Source organism: Cantharellus anzutake (assembly GCF_015039405.1).
Source record: "Cantharellus anzutake strain C23 chromosome Unknown EI90scaffold_4, whole genome shotgun sequence".
Taxonomy (NCBI): domain Eukaryota; kingdom Fungi; phylum Basidiomycota; class Agaricomycetes; order Cantharellales; family Hydnaceae; genus Cantharellus; species Cantharellus anzutake.
Genome location: NW_024066954.1, coordinates 1,781,183 through 1,794,673, shown reverse-complemented (window position 1 = coordinate 1,794,673; position 13,491 = coordinate 1,781,183). Strand labels below are relative to the sequence as shown.

Sequence of the window (13,491 nt, the reverse complement as noted above, 5' to 3'; positions counted from 1 at the left end):
GCCTATGTGGTGGACTCAGCTGGAATTCCCCCAGATGTAGCCAAGAAGTATCGCTTAGTGGTCGGCGCGATTGTTGCAGCACACAATCCGATGAACGTCTCTTTTATGTCACAGCTTTTCAAGATTGGGGAAGACGATATCTGTGCGACATTGGAACCAATCAGCTCCATCATCAATCTTCCCTTAGGGAACGTAAACGATGTCACCTTGTATCATGCAACGGCCAAAGAATTCATCATAGGGGAACCAATTGGTGATGAGAAGGACAAAGTATTCTTCATTGATGATGCAAAAGGGTATTTCATTGGATTGCCGCTCCTTCGGCTCTTTAACGATTGTTGTGAGCGGAATGTATTCGGAATACCTACGAATCCCCCTTTAGGAGATAGAAGAATATGGAAGAAATTTATGGTGAAAAAGGAGGATTATCGCCAGCGCTTCTCCTATGTTATTGAACACTTGCTCAAGCACTTGGACCCTTCGCAACTTTTTTCACAAGAGTCCAACGAATTGCAGAACGAGTTTAATTCCTTCCTCACGCAAAAGTACATCTTGACTTTCATGCACTTGCAAGACAATTTGTCCAAACTCTCCGATGAACAATCTTTATTTCCTCATGAACTACTTTGATTCAATGTAAGTATAAACTATTCATCCGAAGCTTTTCTGATGTCATTTTTGATAGAATCACAATTCAATCCAACTTCTGAGAGCTTTGGATGAGCTAGCTCCCACTGCTGCAAGGTGTTGGAGGAACCGTGTGCTATGAGGGTACTCCAATGGAGCTAACCTGAACAGCCACATTCCTGCGTTAGTGTGGGAACATTCTGGGAGAGCAACTCGCCCAGAATCCACCATGTGACTACTTAGTCACAAGACCTCCTTTATATTATTTCGGACTAATCCGTGCCAGGCCACGGATATATTCATTCATTTGAATTCATTTCCTTTTCCCTCAGTTCTTCATTTAAATTTAATGGAGGCACGAGATTAAATATGACTTGTGTGCGCCAGCCTCAGTGCCTCAGTTTTCTTCTGGGTATCCGCCGTGCCCTTTGCTAGGTCAAGTCCTCGTCTGTACACAATATTCATTGCTTTATGTCTTTAGACTGTTCATCCATGATGTTCAGTTTTTCTTAGTTGTCTGGTATGCAATTGTGTCCATATTTCTGATTTCTGCTGCTTGATCGGTACGTAGGTTTATTTTCTTTCTCTTTACATGCGTCCGCTGTACGCTTCGGCCTCCATGCCTTCTTTCTTTTATGCACGCCCGCTGAGCGCTTCGGCCTCCGTGCCTTCTCTTCTGCATCCGCAGTACGCTTTGGCTTCTCAGCCACCACCTCTTGCATCCGCTGCACGCTGTCGCTCTACAGTCTTTGATCTCTCTTGTGTCCACGCACGCTGGAGTTTATTTCCTTTTTCTATGACTCTAACATATATTTCTAACTAATTCTCTTATTAGTTTTGGTTAGGGTGGTTGGTTGGCATTGAATATTCGGTCTTGCATTGGATAAGGCAGTTAGCCTTGGTTACCCTTTGCGAGTTGGATCCCGGATGTTTACGGTGTCTTTCTCTTTTCGGCTCATGCCTTGTTTTTGTAACTTCACTTCTTCTCTTTTGTTGGTGCTTCTCTGCTGCTACTCTCACTTGTCTTCATCGTTACCCTCCACCTGCCCCATCGCCTCCTTTTTTTGGGGGGGGGTTTTTGTATCTACCGGCTCGCTTCAAATCAAGAGGCTTCGACTTCCTGTCAGGGCCGTCGCCACGCTATCCGTTACGCCTTCGCCCACACACAAGCGCATATTAGCTGAGACTGAGGTTAGTTACATTCCCTCATTGTTTTATCATTGTAACTTATATTATGTATATTACCTCTAGTATTTGCTCATAGGTAATATATTTAGTTCTTCACGCATATTAGCTGAGACTGAGTATTTGCTCATAGTCCAGCTCCGAGATCACAAGTGTCGCTCATCAACACAAGGGCACCATGGCATCTCTATCGATCAAAGCTTCCTTTTGCCCTACTCTCATCATCCGTTTACAAACAATATGGCCATCTCTCTGATCCTGTCAGGATTTTCTCCGCTTTTGGCGAGTTTTCTGGTGACACCATCCCATTAAGCGAGGATTTACGCAGGACCCAAGAGGTCATGCAGCCACAGTCGAGTGAACGAGGGGGGATCAACGAATCGGATAAGAACGTGGCTGAATTCCAAGAACCTGATGTTCGCAATGGCATCGTGACATGCGCCGCACTCTCCCTCGATGGTCACTATATTGCACTCGGATTTGGCAGCGGAATTATCGAAGTGGCCGATATCGACCACCAGCACACGATCTGCCGATTGCAGCGCGATCCAGCCAATCTCCCAGCCTGGATCGAATTTGTCCACGGCAGCCACCGAGTCGCCACTGAGGACAATGAAGGGAATGTAAGAGTCCTCAGTGATGGTATGACCCCTGTGAACCTTGGCACTCTTCCCACCGGTCCCTACCCAGCTGGAACTACGGCCTCAGATAATGGATTATTTGTTGTGCGAGTCCCACGGAACCTCGACAACCATTGGTGCTACCATATGGTACTCATATCTGTTTCGGAGGTTCCATCCATTCAGCTTCTCGCCTCGCCTCCCTTTTCCCCGCCTTCTCCATTCCATGATACGGGTTTAGTCATTCCGCACCGTCGGACGCTTGGTTTCTCCCCGGGAGCACGTTATGTTGGTGCTTTTGATGGAACCCAGGCTGTTACCTGGTCAACGGAATCATGCCAGTGCATTGCGGGTTATTGGGTGACGAACTTCGATTACTGGGTTATTAATCCTAACGTCCCTCCGACACGCTCGTATCTCATCCCTGATCCTATGTTCACTCGAGCCCTTCTTCCCTTGGCAGAAGGCGAGACAACTTGTGTGCATCATTCCGACGCGGATGCGGGGCGTGACTCCGATGAGTCCTGGATCAAGCACCCATTTTACGACCTCTCGCCAAGGAACTCAGAGGAAAGAGTTTACCTTCAATGTTTGCCTGCCGCAACGAGAACCCCACTAATCAGTTTATCATTCAACCGATTATCTTTATGGCTCAATGGCAGAGATGAGCTCGTGCTCCCAAAGGACTATCGACCGATTGCTTCCCAGCAAGGCTGGTATGGTCATCGAGTGCCATATGATTCCCTGTACCTCCACCGCCCTCAGTCCAGTAGCGACGGGACACGATTTCTGCTCCAGGGTCTGGCAAGGGCCCTAATTGTCGTCGATATTAGCCAAGTCATTTAGCATTTTCCAGTGCGCCCGTTGTTGCTTACTCATCACTCCCTGGGCAGAGCGCCAGATGGCTTTTGCTCTGCAACGCTGATTAGGATTGTAAGCAGTCCTTGAAGTGTATATCATGTACTATACCCGGTATTCTCGTAGTGTTAGGTTCGGTAACCAATCCAGCGAGATTGGTAACAACGACCTCTGGTATCCTGTGGAGTACAGGAAGCGAAGCGCTCATATTACTACTACATGTAGTGGAATAACCTTCTCAAGTGAAAATTCAGGGGACTTTCCCCCGGCCCATGGGACGCACACGCATTCGAGCGGCTGAATGAGATAACAGTTCATAGATTGACATCTGGTGTATCACCTACCTCTCACCATCGACAGTAGCGATTTTGATGTGTCACAAGTCGAGGCCTTCATAGTTCAGCGTCCCAATCTTTCACTACAACCCATTCTCATGATCCGATGCTCCAGGACGTCGAATAAGACGTAGGTGTCGTTCAAGTGTACTATTTCTGTGTCCTCGAGTGGTGACTGGCGGTTGCACATCCCTTCTTACGCGGGATCATAAGATGAAGGTGGACAACATAATAAAATCAGTCCAAGGGTACGGGGTGAAAGAGGCAGAACGAAGGATTGTGTCGTTATGAGCTGGGGCCTCAAAATCTCAGTGGAGGATGCTCAGCATCGTTGGACGGAGAGAATGAAGGGGCAGGGAGGTAAAAGAGCTCTGAGCAAGTTATTCAAGTGTGAACTGACAGTATTCATAGTAAACGAAGAATAATAGGATGCGGCGGCCTGCGCACCCGCACGACTCGCTCCTCCGACAGATCGGAGTGCAGCGCGGAAGCATGAATCAGATAAACATGACGAGTGCATCGAGATACGGCGTGAATAGCTGCGCAAGCAATCAACTTGAAGGGTAAGTTTGAAAAAATGAAAGTCATCGGAAGCGCGTCAAGCCGTAGAATCACATCTCGGAAGCGTCATCGAAAGAGACATCTTAGGTGCTTCCTGACGGAAGTTGAGAGTAGCTGTCAAGTTGTGTAAGCGATAACAGGTAGGTGAGTGACATATCGCAAATGTGCAAATGGGAACGCTAAACCTCGTCTTCCCCGGATGACAATTGAAGGACTTAACCAGGGCCAACTCGCCAAATTGGATTTACCCGATGTCCTATACCACAGTTCTCGCCCTTCACAGTAAGCATCCTAAGAGCTTGATCCTTGTCCAGAGGGGCCCAGTCGTTCCGAGTTGGAAGGCGTCCAGGGGCAAAAAAAATAACTCGTTTCAAAGGTAACCGGATTTTCGGATGAATTGCGCACAAGGAGAGTTGCACTACGGTGCAAACCACGGGAGAATGCTGTCAACTTGATTCGAAGGTCAGGCTGAATGCCCCGGCGTGGTGAGAAGAAGTTCACTGATCCATCAGGGCAACAGGCACGGAGTGGATAATGACCGAGTCTGCCATTCTCAGTCTTTAAGCATGCGTGGTGTGTGGACCAAGAGGACGCGGTTGGGCGTATGTAGGTGTAAGTTGTTTGTGGCTAGTCCAAGCCGTGATTACATAACTAGTCGCACCGCGGCTTCCACCGACGTCACCCGCGACGGCCCCCTTATGCATGTTGAAACATCTCCCCATCTCCTCCCTCTCGCCTGTGATTGTGGTGAGGGAGGTCTCGTCACGGCATTATTCGAACTTTGAGATTGACGTATAATGTACCCGGGAATAGCAGAGAACGTCGAACCTCCAATATTGGCGCTGCGAGCGACTATTCTCTTTGTTCCTCCTTGCTTGATAATTCATACCGATTGGCTTACATTCATTGGAAACAATATTCGCAACCTCACTGGCAGTCCATGCCTGATTCCGTCCAAGGATCCAGAGATGAGCCCGCACCCAGTGCTTAAACAGCACGCAGCCGGCCACCTGCTTTTATTCCGTCCATTCGAAAGCCAGATTCTTACTGGTTCAACACACTTTTCTGCCTCAAATCTGACCAAATAGTCCTTCCCATGATCATCATGTTGTACCCCGCTGGGCCAGGCGCCCTCTACGGTAACCAGCACTGTACTAAGACCTAAAAACCTGGGGCAGCGTTTTCACCACGAATTGTCACCGCCTCAGACGACATCCAGGCAATACTAATTTATTGATTACTACTACGAGGCGTTGTTCGAATCGTCAGATCTCGCTGATGAATTAATCTGGACATGGTGTATACCTATAAATGATTTGCTGCTTTGCAAACCCTCCCACTGCAACTGATCGACTTTTCCTACGGAAAATTCCCTCTGGGACCAAGTCTGGAATGGACTAGGCAGCTCTAATTAACGGGAAAAGGAGAAATGGACTCGCTTCGCGACAGTGCAAATCCAATTCTGTCGATCTTCGGGAATCGATCAACATGAATTACATAACACTTGTATCAATATAGTGCTCATGTTAGCAATCGTAGAACCTTATAAATCAACGCCACGGCCAAAAGGGGACGTCGGAATACAGTAAGTGAGATTATGCATTATTCGTGTGGCGCAAGTGGCTTACCTAGTATACGTAACCCGTAATCACTCAGTGGAGCGTTCCGGCACTAGATGGTCAGAAGCACATCTCCACTGTTGGTTTTGGACGCTCTACTGTCTCCCAACCCAGTCCGAGTTTCGTTCGTTCGCACTTCAAAAATGTCTAGACACTGAAAAGGCTGCTCGCTCATCGGAGCTAGGAGGTTGAAGCTACTTTTTAAAGGCCCAGACGATATATAAACAGCTGGAAGAATGGCGTGATGCCGGTTCCACCAGAGATCTAGGTAACATGAAATTCACCGCATGGCCACAGCCTCGACATCAACTGTTGGCCTTAACTGTCTACCGGCCATGACAATTCCACCCCAGTTATTCTCTGATTTCTTCCGTCAAGGGGGACTGGGCCGCGAATCTCGACAGTGTCACCAAATCTTGGGTTGTACGGACGTTGTATTCTGACTTTGAACTGAATATATGGAAAATGCGAGGGTGGCTGGCCAGCCGGAATGATCGCATGACTCCATGGAAGGTTGGTGAACAAAGAATTACGAGATAGAATACGAGATAGTAGGCTGGAGACCGCCCGTCGCACGCGAAATCCCGTAATGTCAGGATCATGTGAATTTCAACCAAAAGTTTCCTTTTGGAGCCCCAACGTCTAGTAACGATTTCAAAGCTGCAAAACCGTTTCCCCTCTACATATGCTTTCTCCCATTCTTGGGTGCTCCATGGAAATAGAAACAAGGCTGAGGGCTCGACGTTACGTGTGTGGATCACTACATATACGAAGATAATCAGGTCCTGTGTGCGAGTGCGCAATGTTGTCTTTGGACTTGGTCTACTCTATATCGAGTAGCTTGTGAGCTAGTAGCTTCAGTCCTTGTTCCCACCGGGACGTCATGTCGGTGGCACGCATTTGCGCGTTGAATGTCCTGTTTGCAAGCAAGGAAGCTTGAGCGATTATTGCTCTCAAGAAGCCGATTCAATGATTGCTCAGCTTCTCAAGCGGCCACTGTTTGCCTCACGCTCCTTTGTGTATGCGTGGTCCAGGCTGAGGGCTCACCGTTATGTGCATGAATCACTACACAAGATGGCTAGGGTTTGTATTCGAGTGCGTATTGTTGCCTTTGGACTTGGTGCACTCCTCTACTGAGTAGCTTAACCCTTTACGCTATTTATGGGGCAGCCAGGCGTGCACGTGCGTGGTCGTTTCGAAGCAAGGAAGGATTCGCTAATTTCCATCGGCGGTCTACTTTTTACCCGTTACGTCCACGAGGAGCAGTCGCCAGTTAACATGTATATATAATGTGAGAGTAGCTGGGCGGCCTGTTTCCAAACGTCTTCTTTAACACACGCCGTTCTGATCGCTAGCCACACCAACATCATGCCCGGTGATCCTAAATCTCCTCCCGGTTCAAGAAGCCACAGCACCCTTCCGAGCCTCCTGATGCTCTGTCGCAGGTCTCAACTCCGCCTGCCTCCAAGAACGAGATCATCGGGCCTGCCACCGCACATGACAGAACGAACGACAAAGACCACGGCAGCCCCGCAGGGCTGCATTCTGGCGCCTTTACTACAGCGCCCGCCCTTCTACTTTCTAGTGGCGTCTTGCAGGATGATACCACGGAGCAACGAACATCTTTCCGAGACAAGCTACTCAGGCCATTTCGGAGAAGTCCCCGTCCCGCTCCCAGTCGTCGAAACCAATCAAGCACATCCCAATCCAAACATTCCATGCCAACTGCTTCCGTCCAGACATCTACGAACGACTCACGGCCATCGCTGTCCCCTCCCAATACCAATTTCCCACGAGTGATGGGCAGTGCACTTGCCATTGGCAACGACGACCCGAGCGTCCACATGCAACAAGAACTTGGATCGTCAGTCACAGCTACTTCATCAGTGCCAGCGAAATCAGTGCATCGTAAATCTGATGGCGATTTGAAGGAAACAATCATCGACACCACCAAACTACTTCTCGAAACTGCGGCTGCTGGCCTCAAGTTCGCTCCCATCGCTAATCTTGATCAGATACCAAACACGCTTCTTAGATTTATTCAAATCTATGAGGTTTGTGAATCGTCTGGGTGATCTTGATCTTGATCACCTCACCATACATGTTGCATACATGTAGAATGTCAGTGGTAACACTGAGGAACTTAACCAGTTATGCATTGTGGTTCAGCAAGCACAAGAATCGGTGGTTGAGCCCCTCCAGAAATGGACTGGAGAAACTCCTCCTGAGCTAAAGACCCTAGTGCAGGAATTCTGCGTGTACGGGTCTTATTTTCCTCTCGTTTGCATCCATTCATTCTCTTCGTAGCGCATTGCAAACACAACTAGAGAACATTGAATTAATCCAGAAAAGGCATGTTATCAAGAGGACCATTCAAGCGCCTGATATAACAGAGCAAATAACTGATATGAAGAACTATCTAAATAATGCTATCCATCGATTCGAGGTTTGCATACTCGAGATTTTTTGAATGGCTGGATCCCGACTTACCATGTCTGCCACAGCTAAGATCATTGACTTTAATCATGCTTCGTACCGGGTACACATCGGTTCAATGTACGTGTCTGCGTAGATACCTATGGATTTCCTAGTCACTCATGCCCCTAGCCGAGATATCGAAACTCAAGCGAGCCCCGGCCGAGCACATTTATGTAAAAAGCAAATCAGAATGCCTACCAGGCATGCGGGATAAGATTCAAGAATCCCTGCTCAAGCATCTGAAGGAAGCCGGGAATCGATTTGTTTGGCTACGGGGATCTCCTGGGACAGGGAAGACTGCGATATCTATGAGTGTTGCATCCACTCTTAAGAAGCAGGGTGTGCTGGCTGCGTCATTCTTCTGGGATAAGAACCAGGCAGGAAAAGGCTTGGATTCTATCGAACTGTTCCCCTCTACCCTTGCTTGCCAACTTGCATCCTTCAATGAGGACTTCAAATTGTCGCTTGTCAGACGCCTTCGGCAACCGGATTTGGTCTTTGTTCAGGATCTCCCTCTGGAAACCCAAATCAATACACTGATGATTGAGCCGATGCGTGACATATGGTCTTCGGGAAAGGATCGCATCGTTATCATCCTAGATGGCCTTGATGAGTGCGGGGATCAGGAGAGACTCGGGGCCCTAATGGAACTGGTGCTTGCCTTTGAGGAGTTACCACCAATATTTTCTATCTTAGTTAGTTGTCGTCCTGAGCCAGGAGTCATTTCAGCTTGGGATAAAGCTTGGGAAAGGGTCATGACATACAATGTGAAGATTTGGACAAGGTTGTAGCGGAAGAAGCTTTCCAGACAGTCCATCGTATGGTGGAAGAAGGCCTTCAGCCCCCTTTTGACAAATATTCGTGGAAACCAGACAAGAAGGAACTTGACGCTTTCGCTCGGGCTTGCCAGGGGCTACCTGTAATGGCGTCTATCCGGGTTCGCGATGTCGTCCTGCAGACGCAGCGTGGCCGCACCTTACAGTCGGTGTTCCGGGAGTTGCTGACCCTCACCGATACACCTGCCAACCTCAACTGGGAGTACTTGCGGATACTTCGACAAGCTATATGTCGGTGTCATCCGACATTCATCCAGATGTAGCCAAAAGTATTGCCTAGTGGTTGGTGCGATTGTTGCAGCGGTCGCGCCGATGAACGTCTCTTTTATGTCACAGCTTTTCAAGATTGGGGAAGGCGAGATCCGTGCGACATTGGAACCAATCAGCTCAATCGTCAATCTTCCCTCAGAGAACACAGCGAAAGTCACCTTATATCACGCAACGGCAAAAGAATTCATCATGGGGGGACCAATTGGCGATGAGAAGGATAAAGTATTCTTCATCAATGATGTGAAAGGGTATTTCCTTGGATTACCGCTCCTTCGACTCTTCAACAATTATTGCGAGCAGGATGCATTTGGAATACCTACCAATCCCCCTTTAGGAGATAAAAGAATATGGAAGGAATTTATGGTGAAAAAGGCAGACCATCGCAGGCGCTGCTCCTATGTTGTTGATTACTTATTCCGGCACTTGGACCCTCGCAACTTTTTTCACAAGAGTCCAATGAATTGCAGAACGAGTTTAATTCCTTCACACAAAAATACATGTTGACTTTCGTGCACTTGCAAAGCCATTCTCAGTTTGGGCCTTTATGTCCTGACGAATTACTTCGATTCAATGTAAGTGTCAACTATTCATCTGACGCTTGTCTGATGGCATTTTTGATAGAATCACGATTCAGTCGACCTCCTGAGAGGTCTAAATGAGCTAGCTTACACTGCTGTGAATGAACTGCCATGGCATTTCTATCGATCGGAGCTTCCTTTCGCCCAACCCTCCTCGTCCATTTACAAACAATATGATCATCTCTCTGATCCTGTCCGGATTTTCTCCGCTTTTGGCGAGTTCTCTGGTGGCACCATTCCATTGAGCGAGGATTCGCTTAGGGCCCAGGAGGTCATGCAGGCAACTTTGGGCGAACCACCAGAGGCAGGACGCAAGGCAATCAATTACAAATTCCAAAAACCCGATGTTCGCAATGGCACTGTGACGTGCGCCGCACTATCCCTCGATGGTCACTATGTTGCACTCGGATTTGGCAGCGGAATCATCGAAGTGGCCGATATCGACCACCAGTGCACGATCTGCCGATTGCAGCGCGATCCAGCCAATCTCCCGGCCTGGATCGAATTTGTCCATGGCAGTCATCGAGTCGTCACTGAGGATAGGAAAGGGAATGTAACAGTCCTCAGTGCTGGTATGGCCCCTGTGGACCTCGGCACTCTTCCCACTGGTCCATATCCAGCTGGAACCGCGGTCTCAGATGATGGATTATTTGTTGTACGAGTCCCGCGAAATCTCCACAACCCCTGGCATGCCAACATGGCGCTCATATCTGTCTCGGAGGTTCCATCCGTTCAGCCTCTCGCCTCTCCTCCTTTCTCCCCGCCTTCTCATGAGGGTTTAGTCATTCCACACCGTCGGACGCTTGGTTTTTCTCCAGGAGCACGTTATGTTGGTGCTTTTGATGGGTCCCAGGCCGTTACCTGGTCAACGGAATCATACCAGTGCATTGCGGGTTATCGGGTGACAAACTTCGAACATTGGATGATTAATCCTAACGTCCCTCCAACACACACATATCTCATCCCCGATCCTACATTCACTCGAGCCACTCTTCCCTTGGCAGAAGGGGACACAGCTTGTGCGCCGGGGCATGACTTTGATGAGTCCTGGATCAAGCGCCCATTTTACGATCTCTCACCAAGCAAAGGGGTCGAGCCTGGCCGTTTGCCTGCCGCAATGAGAACCCCATTGATTGGTACCTACAGATCAGTGTGGCTCAATGGCAGAGAAGAACTCGTACTCCCACGGGCCTATGGTCCGATTGATTATTCTCGGAAAGTCTGGTACGGTCATCGAGTGCCATATGATCCTCTGAAGCTTTACCGCCCCCAGTACAGCAGGGATGGTACTCGATTTCTAGTGCAGGGAGAGTTACGGGCCCCAATTGTCGTAGATATTAGCCAAGTTGTTTAGTGCGCTCGTTATTGCCCACTCGTCACACTCCTAGCGATAGGCTTGGTGACTTTTGCCCTATTTAGGATACGGTGTTTGCTCGGTCTTCGTTACGGTTCCCATGCTGTTTATTGCTTGGACACTCATAAACACACCTAACTCGACGCATGATATCAATCCTTCCAAGTTGTATTATTAGAGCAACTTTATCTTAACATTGTGACTGGACTGTCGCGTTATTCATTGCGCGTATAAGCTTTTTTCGCCAAGTGACGACTGGTTTATATTAGGGTTCCATCCGTAGAGATAAGGGCGCCGGAGGAAGCGCGATAAATTGGTGAAGCTCTCAACTACCGCAAATATGGCAGTATGCCAAGTTCGGGGCTAGAAACCACCATTGCTCTTAAGATGACAATCAAATCGGAGGGAGGGCCATGGATAGTTCGGACTGAGCTTTCGTATGATGCGTGTCAGCTGAGTAGTGGCAAAATCCCCCAGGCCGGTGCAGGAAGTTTTTGGAGATACTTATCCTGCTTGTTTGTTTTTGAGAAAGCAAAGCTCATATTCCCCTCATTTTCACGAAAAGTATGATATGTGCTGGCATCGAATCTTCCATACATGCCAACCCAACCCGAACGATGACATACAGATAGGATTTAGCTTCAAAGCTTTCTAACTTGGGCCAGCTGTGAATCCAAGCGCCCTAATGCGCCTCGCATTTGGCTTAATGTGAGATCCCGTGCACGGGGACCAGCGATAGCATTCATCATCCTGGGGTAGGTCCATAAGAACGTCGCGATGATGTACGCAAACTCATCAAGTGACGGCACGTACGGGTCTAGGCCACAGACTAGGAACAGCGCTTTTTCGGGCAGTTGTGGAGAGGATGAAGTGGTGCGACAAGGGTGCGACAAGTTTAGCCAAGATAGGTGTGTACTTTTAGACGGTAATGGGCGGCCCCAAAGTCCAATGAATGTCATCCAGCCAATGTGTAAAGGCCTGAACGAGGCATCACTGTACGCAGAGGAGGATGGATGTCGATCGCCGACGAAGACTTTGAGGGTTAAAACACCTGGAGAGGGCGGTTGGACAAGAGTGTTAGACTCTTGATTAGGAAGGACAACGCAAATAATAGTAATTACAGACTTCGAAGTTGTTCCTCCAACACCACCATGTTATGGTTTTACCCTGGGTGAATCAACTTCTTTTCACGCTTCGACAACCGAGAAGGGCTCCGGTGGACGTTGTCCGAGGCCAGCGAAGTTGAGATTATGTAATCAATTGGTAACGCCACCCCCCGATTAGCATGTCAATTTCAACTTCTGTTTCCCTTATCACTCACGTTAGTCCGCACTGGGATGCTTGGATCCAGTGATCCCCCCAACATCCCGTCTTGATCGTCTGGCAACCCGGCCTGTCGCAGCTCGAAGCAGACAATTTTGAACCCGTTGCTTGGCTACTTTCTTCTTGTTCCCAATCACGGGTGGGGGAGATTCAAGTTTAGACATTTGGGCAACTGTTTTTTATTCCCAGCCTCCTTGCTCATGGATCAGCTTCGCAACCTATGTGTACAACCATCTTCATGGATAGAGCGATCGTTGCCGCACGTCCGGTTCTAGGTGCAATCTCAACTTGATCAGAAGCATGTCGCTGCCGATTCTATCATCCGTCTCCCTACCATCCTTGCACTTTCTGGGCACCTTAATACAGCCAAATACATGCAACTCGCGCTTCCTGTACCATTTCCCACAGGATGTGCGTCGGGAGTCTATGGCCATAATCTGCGACTAACATTCTGAGGCGACCACATCATTGATGACTACTTGGTCGTGGACTTCCTACGTGGTTCTAATATCCGCTAGCGTTTTCCTATTTTCGGAGCATCTTCAGCCATTTGGGAGCACGGAATTTGCATGCGCAGTTGGTGTTGGGTAAAGCAGATGACAGACTTGATGGTTTGACTCGATTCGGACCTAAGGAATGTCGATTAAAGGGATTTGTACGCGTGGAAATTGGAAAGGGCACTAGTTGGGGCATGGGCGATGCTCCTATTTCATCGCTTGCAGTCGCTGCTGCGCTGGCGTTTGATTCTACTTGTCTGTCTTTCTATAGTGAGAAACTCGTTCATTAGAAACATTCGCAATCCTTTTACAGGCAGACCATGCCTACCCCTGTTCGAGAGTCCTGGTGG

General features: G+C 48.6%; 7 protein-coding genes across 7 annotated transcripts; 5 read left to right on the top strand and 2 right to left on the bottom strand.

Annotated features, from left to right (window-relative positions):
* Positions 1-985: 985 nt before the first annotated feature.
* Positions 986-1,562, top strand: EI90DRAFT_3034638 (uncharacterized protein). The gene is made up of 4 exons (XM_039058552.1): positions 986-1,039; positions 1,063-1,157; positions 1,199-1,372; positions 1,408-1,562. The coding sequence occupies exons 1-4, from the start codon at positions 997-999 to the stop codon at positions 1,444-1,446; spliced, it is 351 nt and encodes a 116-aa protein (XP_038922551.1). The 5' UTR covers positions 986-996; the 3' UTR covers positions 1,447-1,562.
* Positions 1,563-1,783: 221 nt separating this feature from the next.
* Positions 1,784-3,491, top strand: EI90DRAFT_3150658 (uncharacterized protein). The gene is made up of 2 exons (XM_039065676.1): positions 1,784-1,818; positions 1,933-3,491. Exon 2 carries the CDS (start codon positions 2,154-2,156, stop codon positions 3,276-3,278), a length of 1,125 nt encoding a protein of 374 aa, XP_038922550.1. The 5' UTR covers positions 1,784-1,818; positions 1,933-2,153; the 3' UTR covers positions 3,279-3,491.
* Positions 3,492-6,904: 3,413 nt separating this feature from the next.
* Positions 6,905-8,067, bottom strand: EI90DRAFT_1759167 (uncharacterized protein). The gene has a single exon (XM_039052154.1). The coding sequence runs from the start codon at positions 7,802-7,804 to the stop codon at positions 7,187-7,189; it is 618 nt and encodes a 205-aa protein (XP_038922549.1). The 5' UTR covers positions 7,805-8,067; the 3' UTR covers positions 6,905-7,186.
* Positions 8,051-9,253, top strand: EI90DRAFT_1759224 (uncharacterized protein). The gene is made up of 3 exons (XM_039052155.1): positions 8,051-8,063; positions 8,113-8,251; positions 8,310-9,253. Exon 3 carries the CDS (start codon positions 8,403-8,405, stop codon positions 9,072-9,074), a length of 672 nt encoding a protein of 223 aa, XP_038922548.1. The 5' UTR covers positions 8,051-8,063; positions 8,113-8,251; positions 8,310-8,402; the 3' UTR covers positions 9,075-9,253.
* EI90DRAFT_1759163 (uncharacterized protein) lies at positions 9,191-9,961 on the top strand. Its single transcript, XM_039052153.1, has one exon. It carries the CDS (start codon positions 9,432-9,434, stop codon positions 9,891-9,893), a length of 462 nt encoding a protein of 153 aa, XP_038922547.1. The 5' UTR covers positions 9,191-9,431; the 3' UTR covers positions 9,894-9,961.
* On the top strand, positions 9,481-11,569 carry EI90DRAFT_1759003 (uncharacterized protein). Its single transcript, XM_039052149.1, has 2 exons — positions 9,481-9,961; positions 10,011-11,569. The coding sequence occupies exons 1-2, from the start codon at positions 9,887-9,889 to the stop codon at positions 11,319-11,321; spliced, it is 1,386 nt and encodes a 461-aa protein (XP_038922546.1). The 5' UTR covers positions 9,481-9,886; the 3' UTR covers positions 11,322-11,569.
* Positions 11,570-11,926: 357 nt separating this feature from the next.
* EI90DRAFT_1758605 (uncharacterized protein) lies at positions 11,927-12,570 on the bottom strand. Its single transcript, XM_039052147.1, has 3 exons — positions 12,447-12,570; positions 12,135-12,372; positions 11,927-12,071 (listed from the first exon to the last, which is right to left on the bottom strand). Exons 1-3 carry the CDS (start codon positions 12,472-12,474, stop codon positions 11,963-11,965), a joined length of 375 nt encoding a protein of 124 aa, XP_038922545.1. The 5' UTR covers positions 12,475-12,570; the 3' UTR covers positions 11,927-11,962.
* Between the last annotated feature and the right edge of the window lie 921 nt (positions 12,571-13,491).

Excerpts from the sequence above, each read along its gene's own strand:
- EI90DRAFT_3150658 (XM_039065676.1), top strand. The coding sequence starts at position 2,154 with ATGCAGCCACAGTCGAGTGAACGAGGGGGGATCAACGAATCGGATAAG.
- EI90DRAFT_1759003 (XM_039052149.1), top strand. The coding sequence starts at position 9,887 with ATGTTGACTTTCGTGCACTTGCAAAGCCATTCTCAGTTTGGGCCTTTA. Across the intron at positions 9,962-10,010 it reads ACGAATTACTTCGATTCAAT|AATCACGATTCAGTCGACCT; the intron begins GTAAGTGTCAAC and ends CATTTTTGATAG.
- EI90DRAFT_1759163 (XM_039052153.1), top strand. The coding sequence starts at position 9,432 with ATGAACGTCTCTTTTATGTCACAGCTTTTCAAGATTGGGGAAGGCGAG.
- EI90DRAFT_1759167 (XM_039052154.1), bottom strand. The coding sequence starts at position 7,804 with ATGGGAGCGAACTTGAGGCCAGCAGCCGCAGTTTCGAGAAGTAGTTTG.
- EI90DRAFT_1759224 (XM_039052155.1), top strand. The coding sequence starts at position 8,403 with ATGCCCCTAGCCGAGATATCGAAACTCAAGCGAGCCCCGGCCGAGCAC.
- EI90DRAFT_1758605 (XM_039052147.1), bottom strand. The coding sequence starts at position 12,474 with ATGGTGGTGTTGGAGGAACAACTTCGAA. Across the intron at positions 12,373-12,446 it reads GTTGGAGGAACAACTTCGAA|GTGTTTTAACCCTCAAAGTC; the intron begins GTCTGTAATTAC and ends CGCCCTCTCCAG. Across the intron at positions 12,072-12,134 it reads CTAGTCTGTGGCCTAGACCC|GATGATGAATGCTATCGCTG; the intron begins GTACGTGCCGTC and ends GACCTACCCCAG.
- EI90DRAFT_3034638 (XM_039058552.1), top strand. The coding sequence starts at position 997 with ATGACTTGTGTGCGCCAGCCTCAGTGCCTCAGTTTTCTTCTGG. Across the intron at positions 1,158-1,198 it reads TAGTTGTCTGGTATGCAATT|GTTTATTTTCTTTCTCTTTA; the intron begins GTGTCCATATTT and ends ATCGGTACGTAG. Across the intron at positions 1,373-1,407 it reads CTGCACGCTGTCGCTCTACA|TTTATTTCCTTTTTCTATGA; the intron begins GTCTTTGATCTC and ends CGCACGCTGGAG.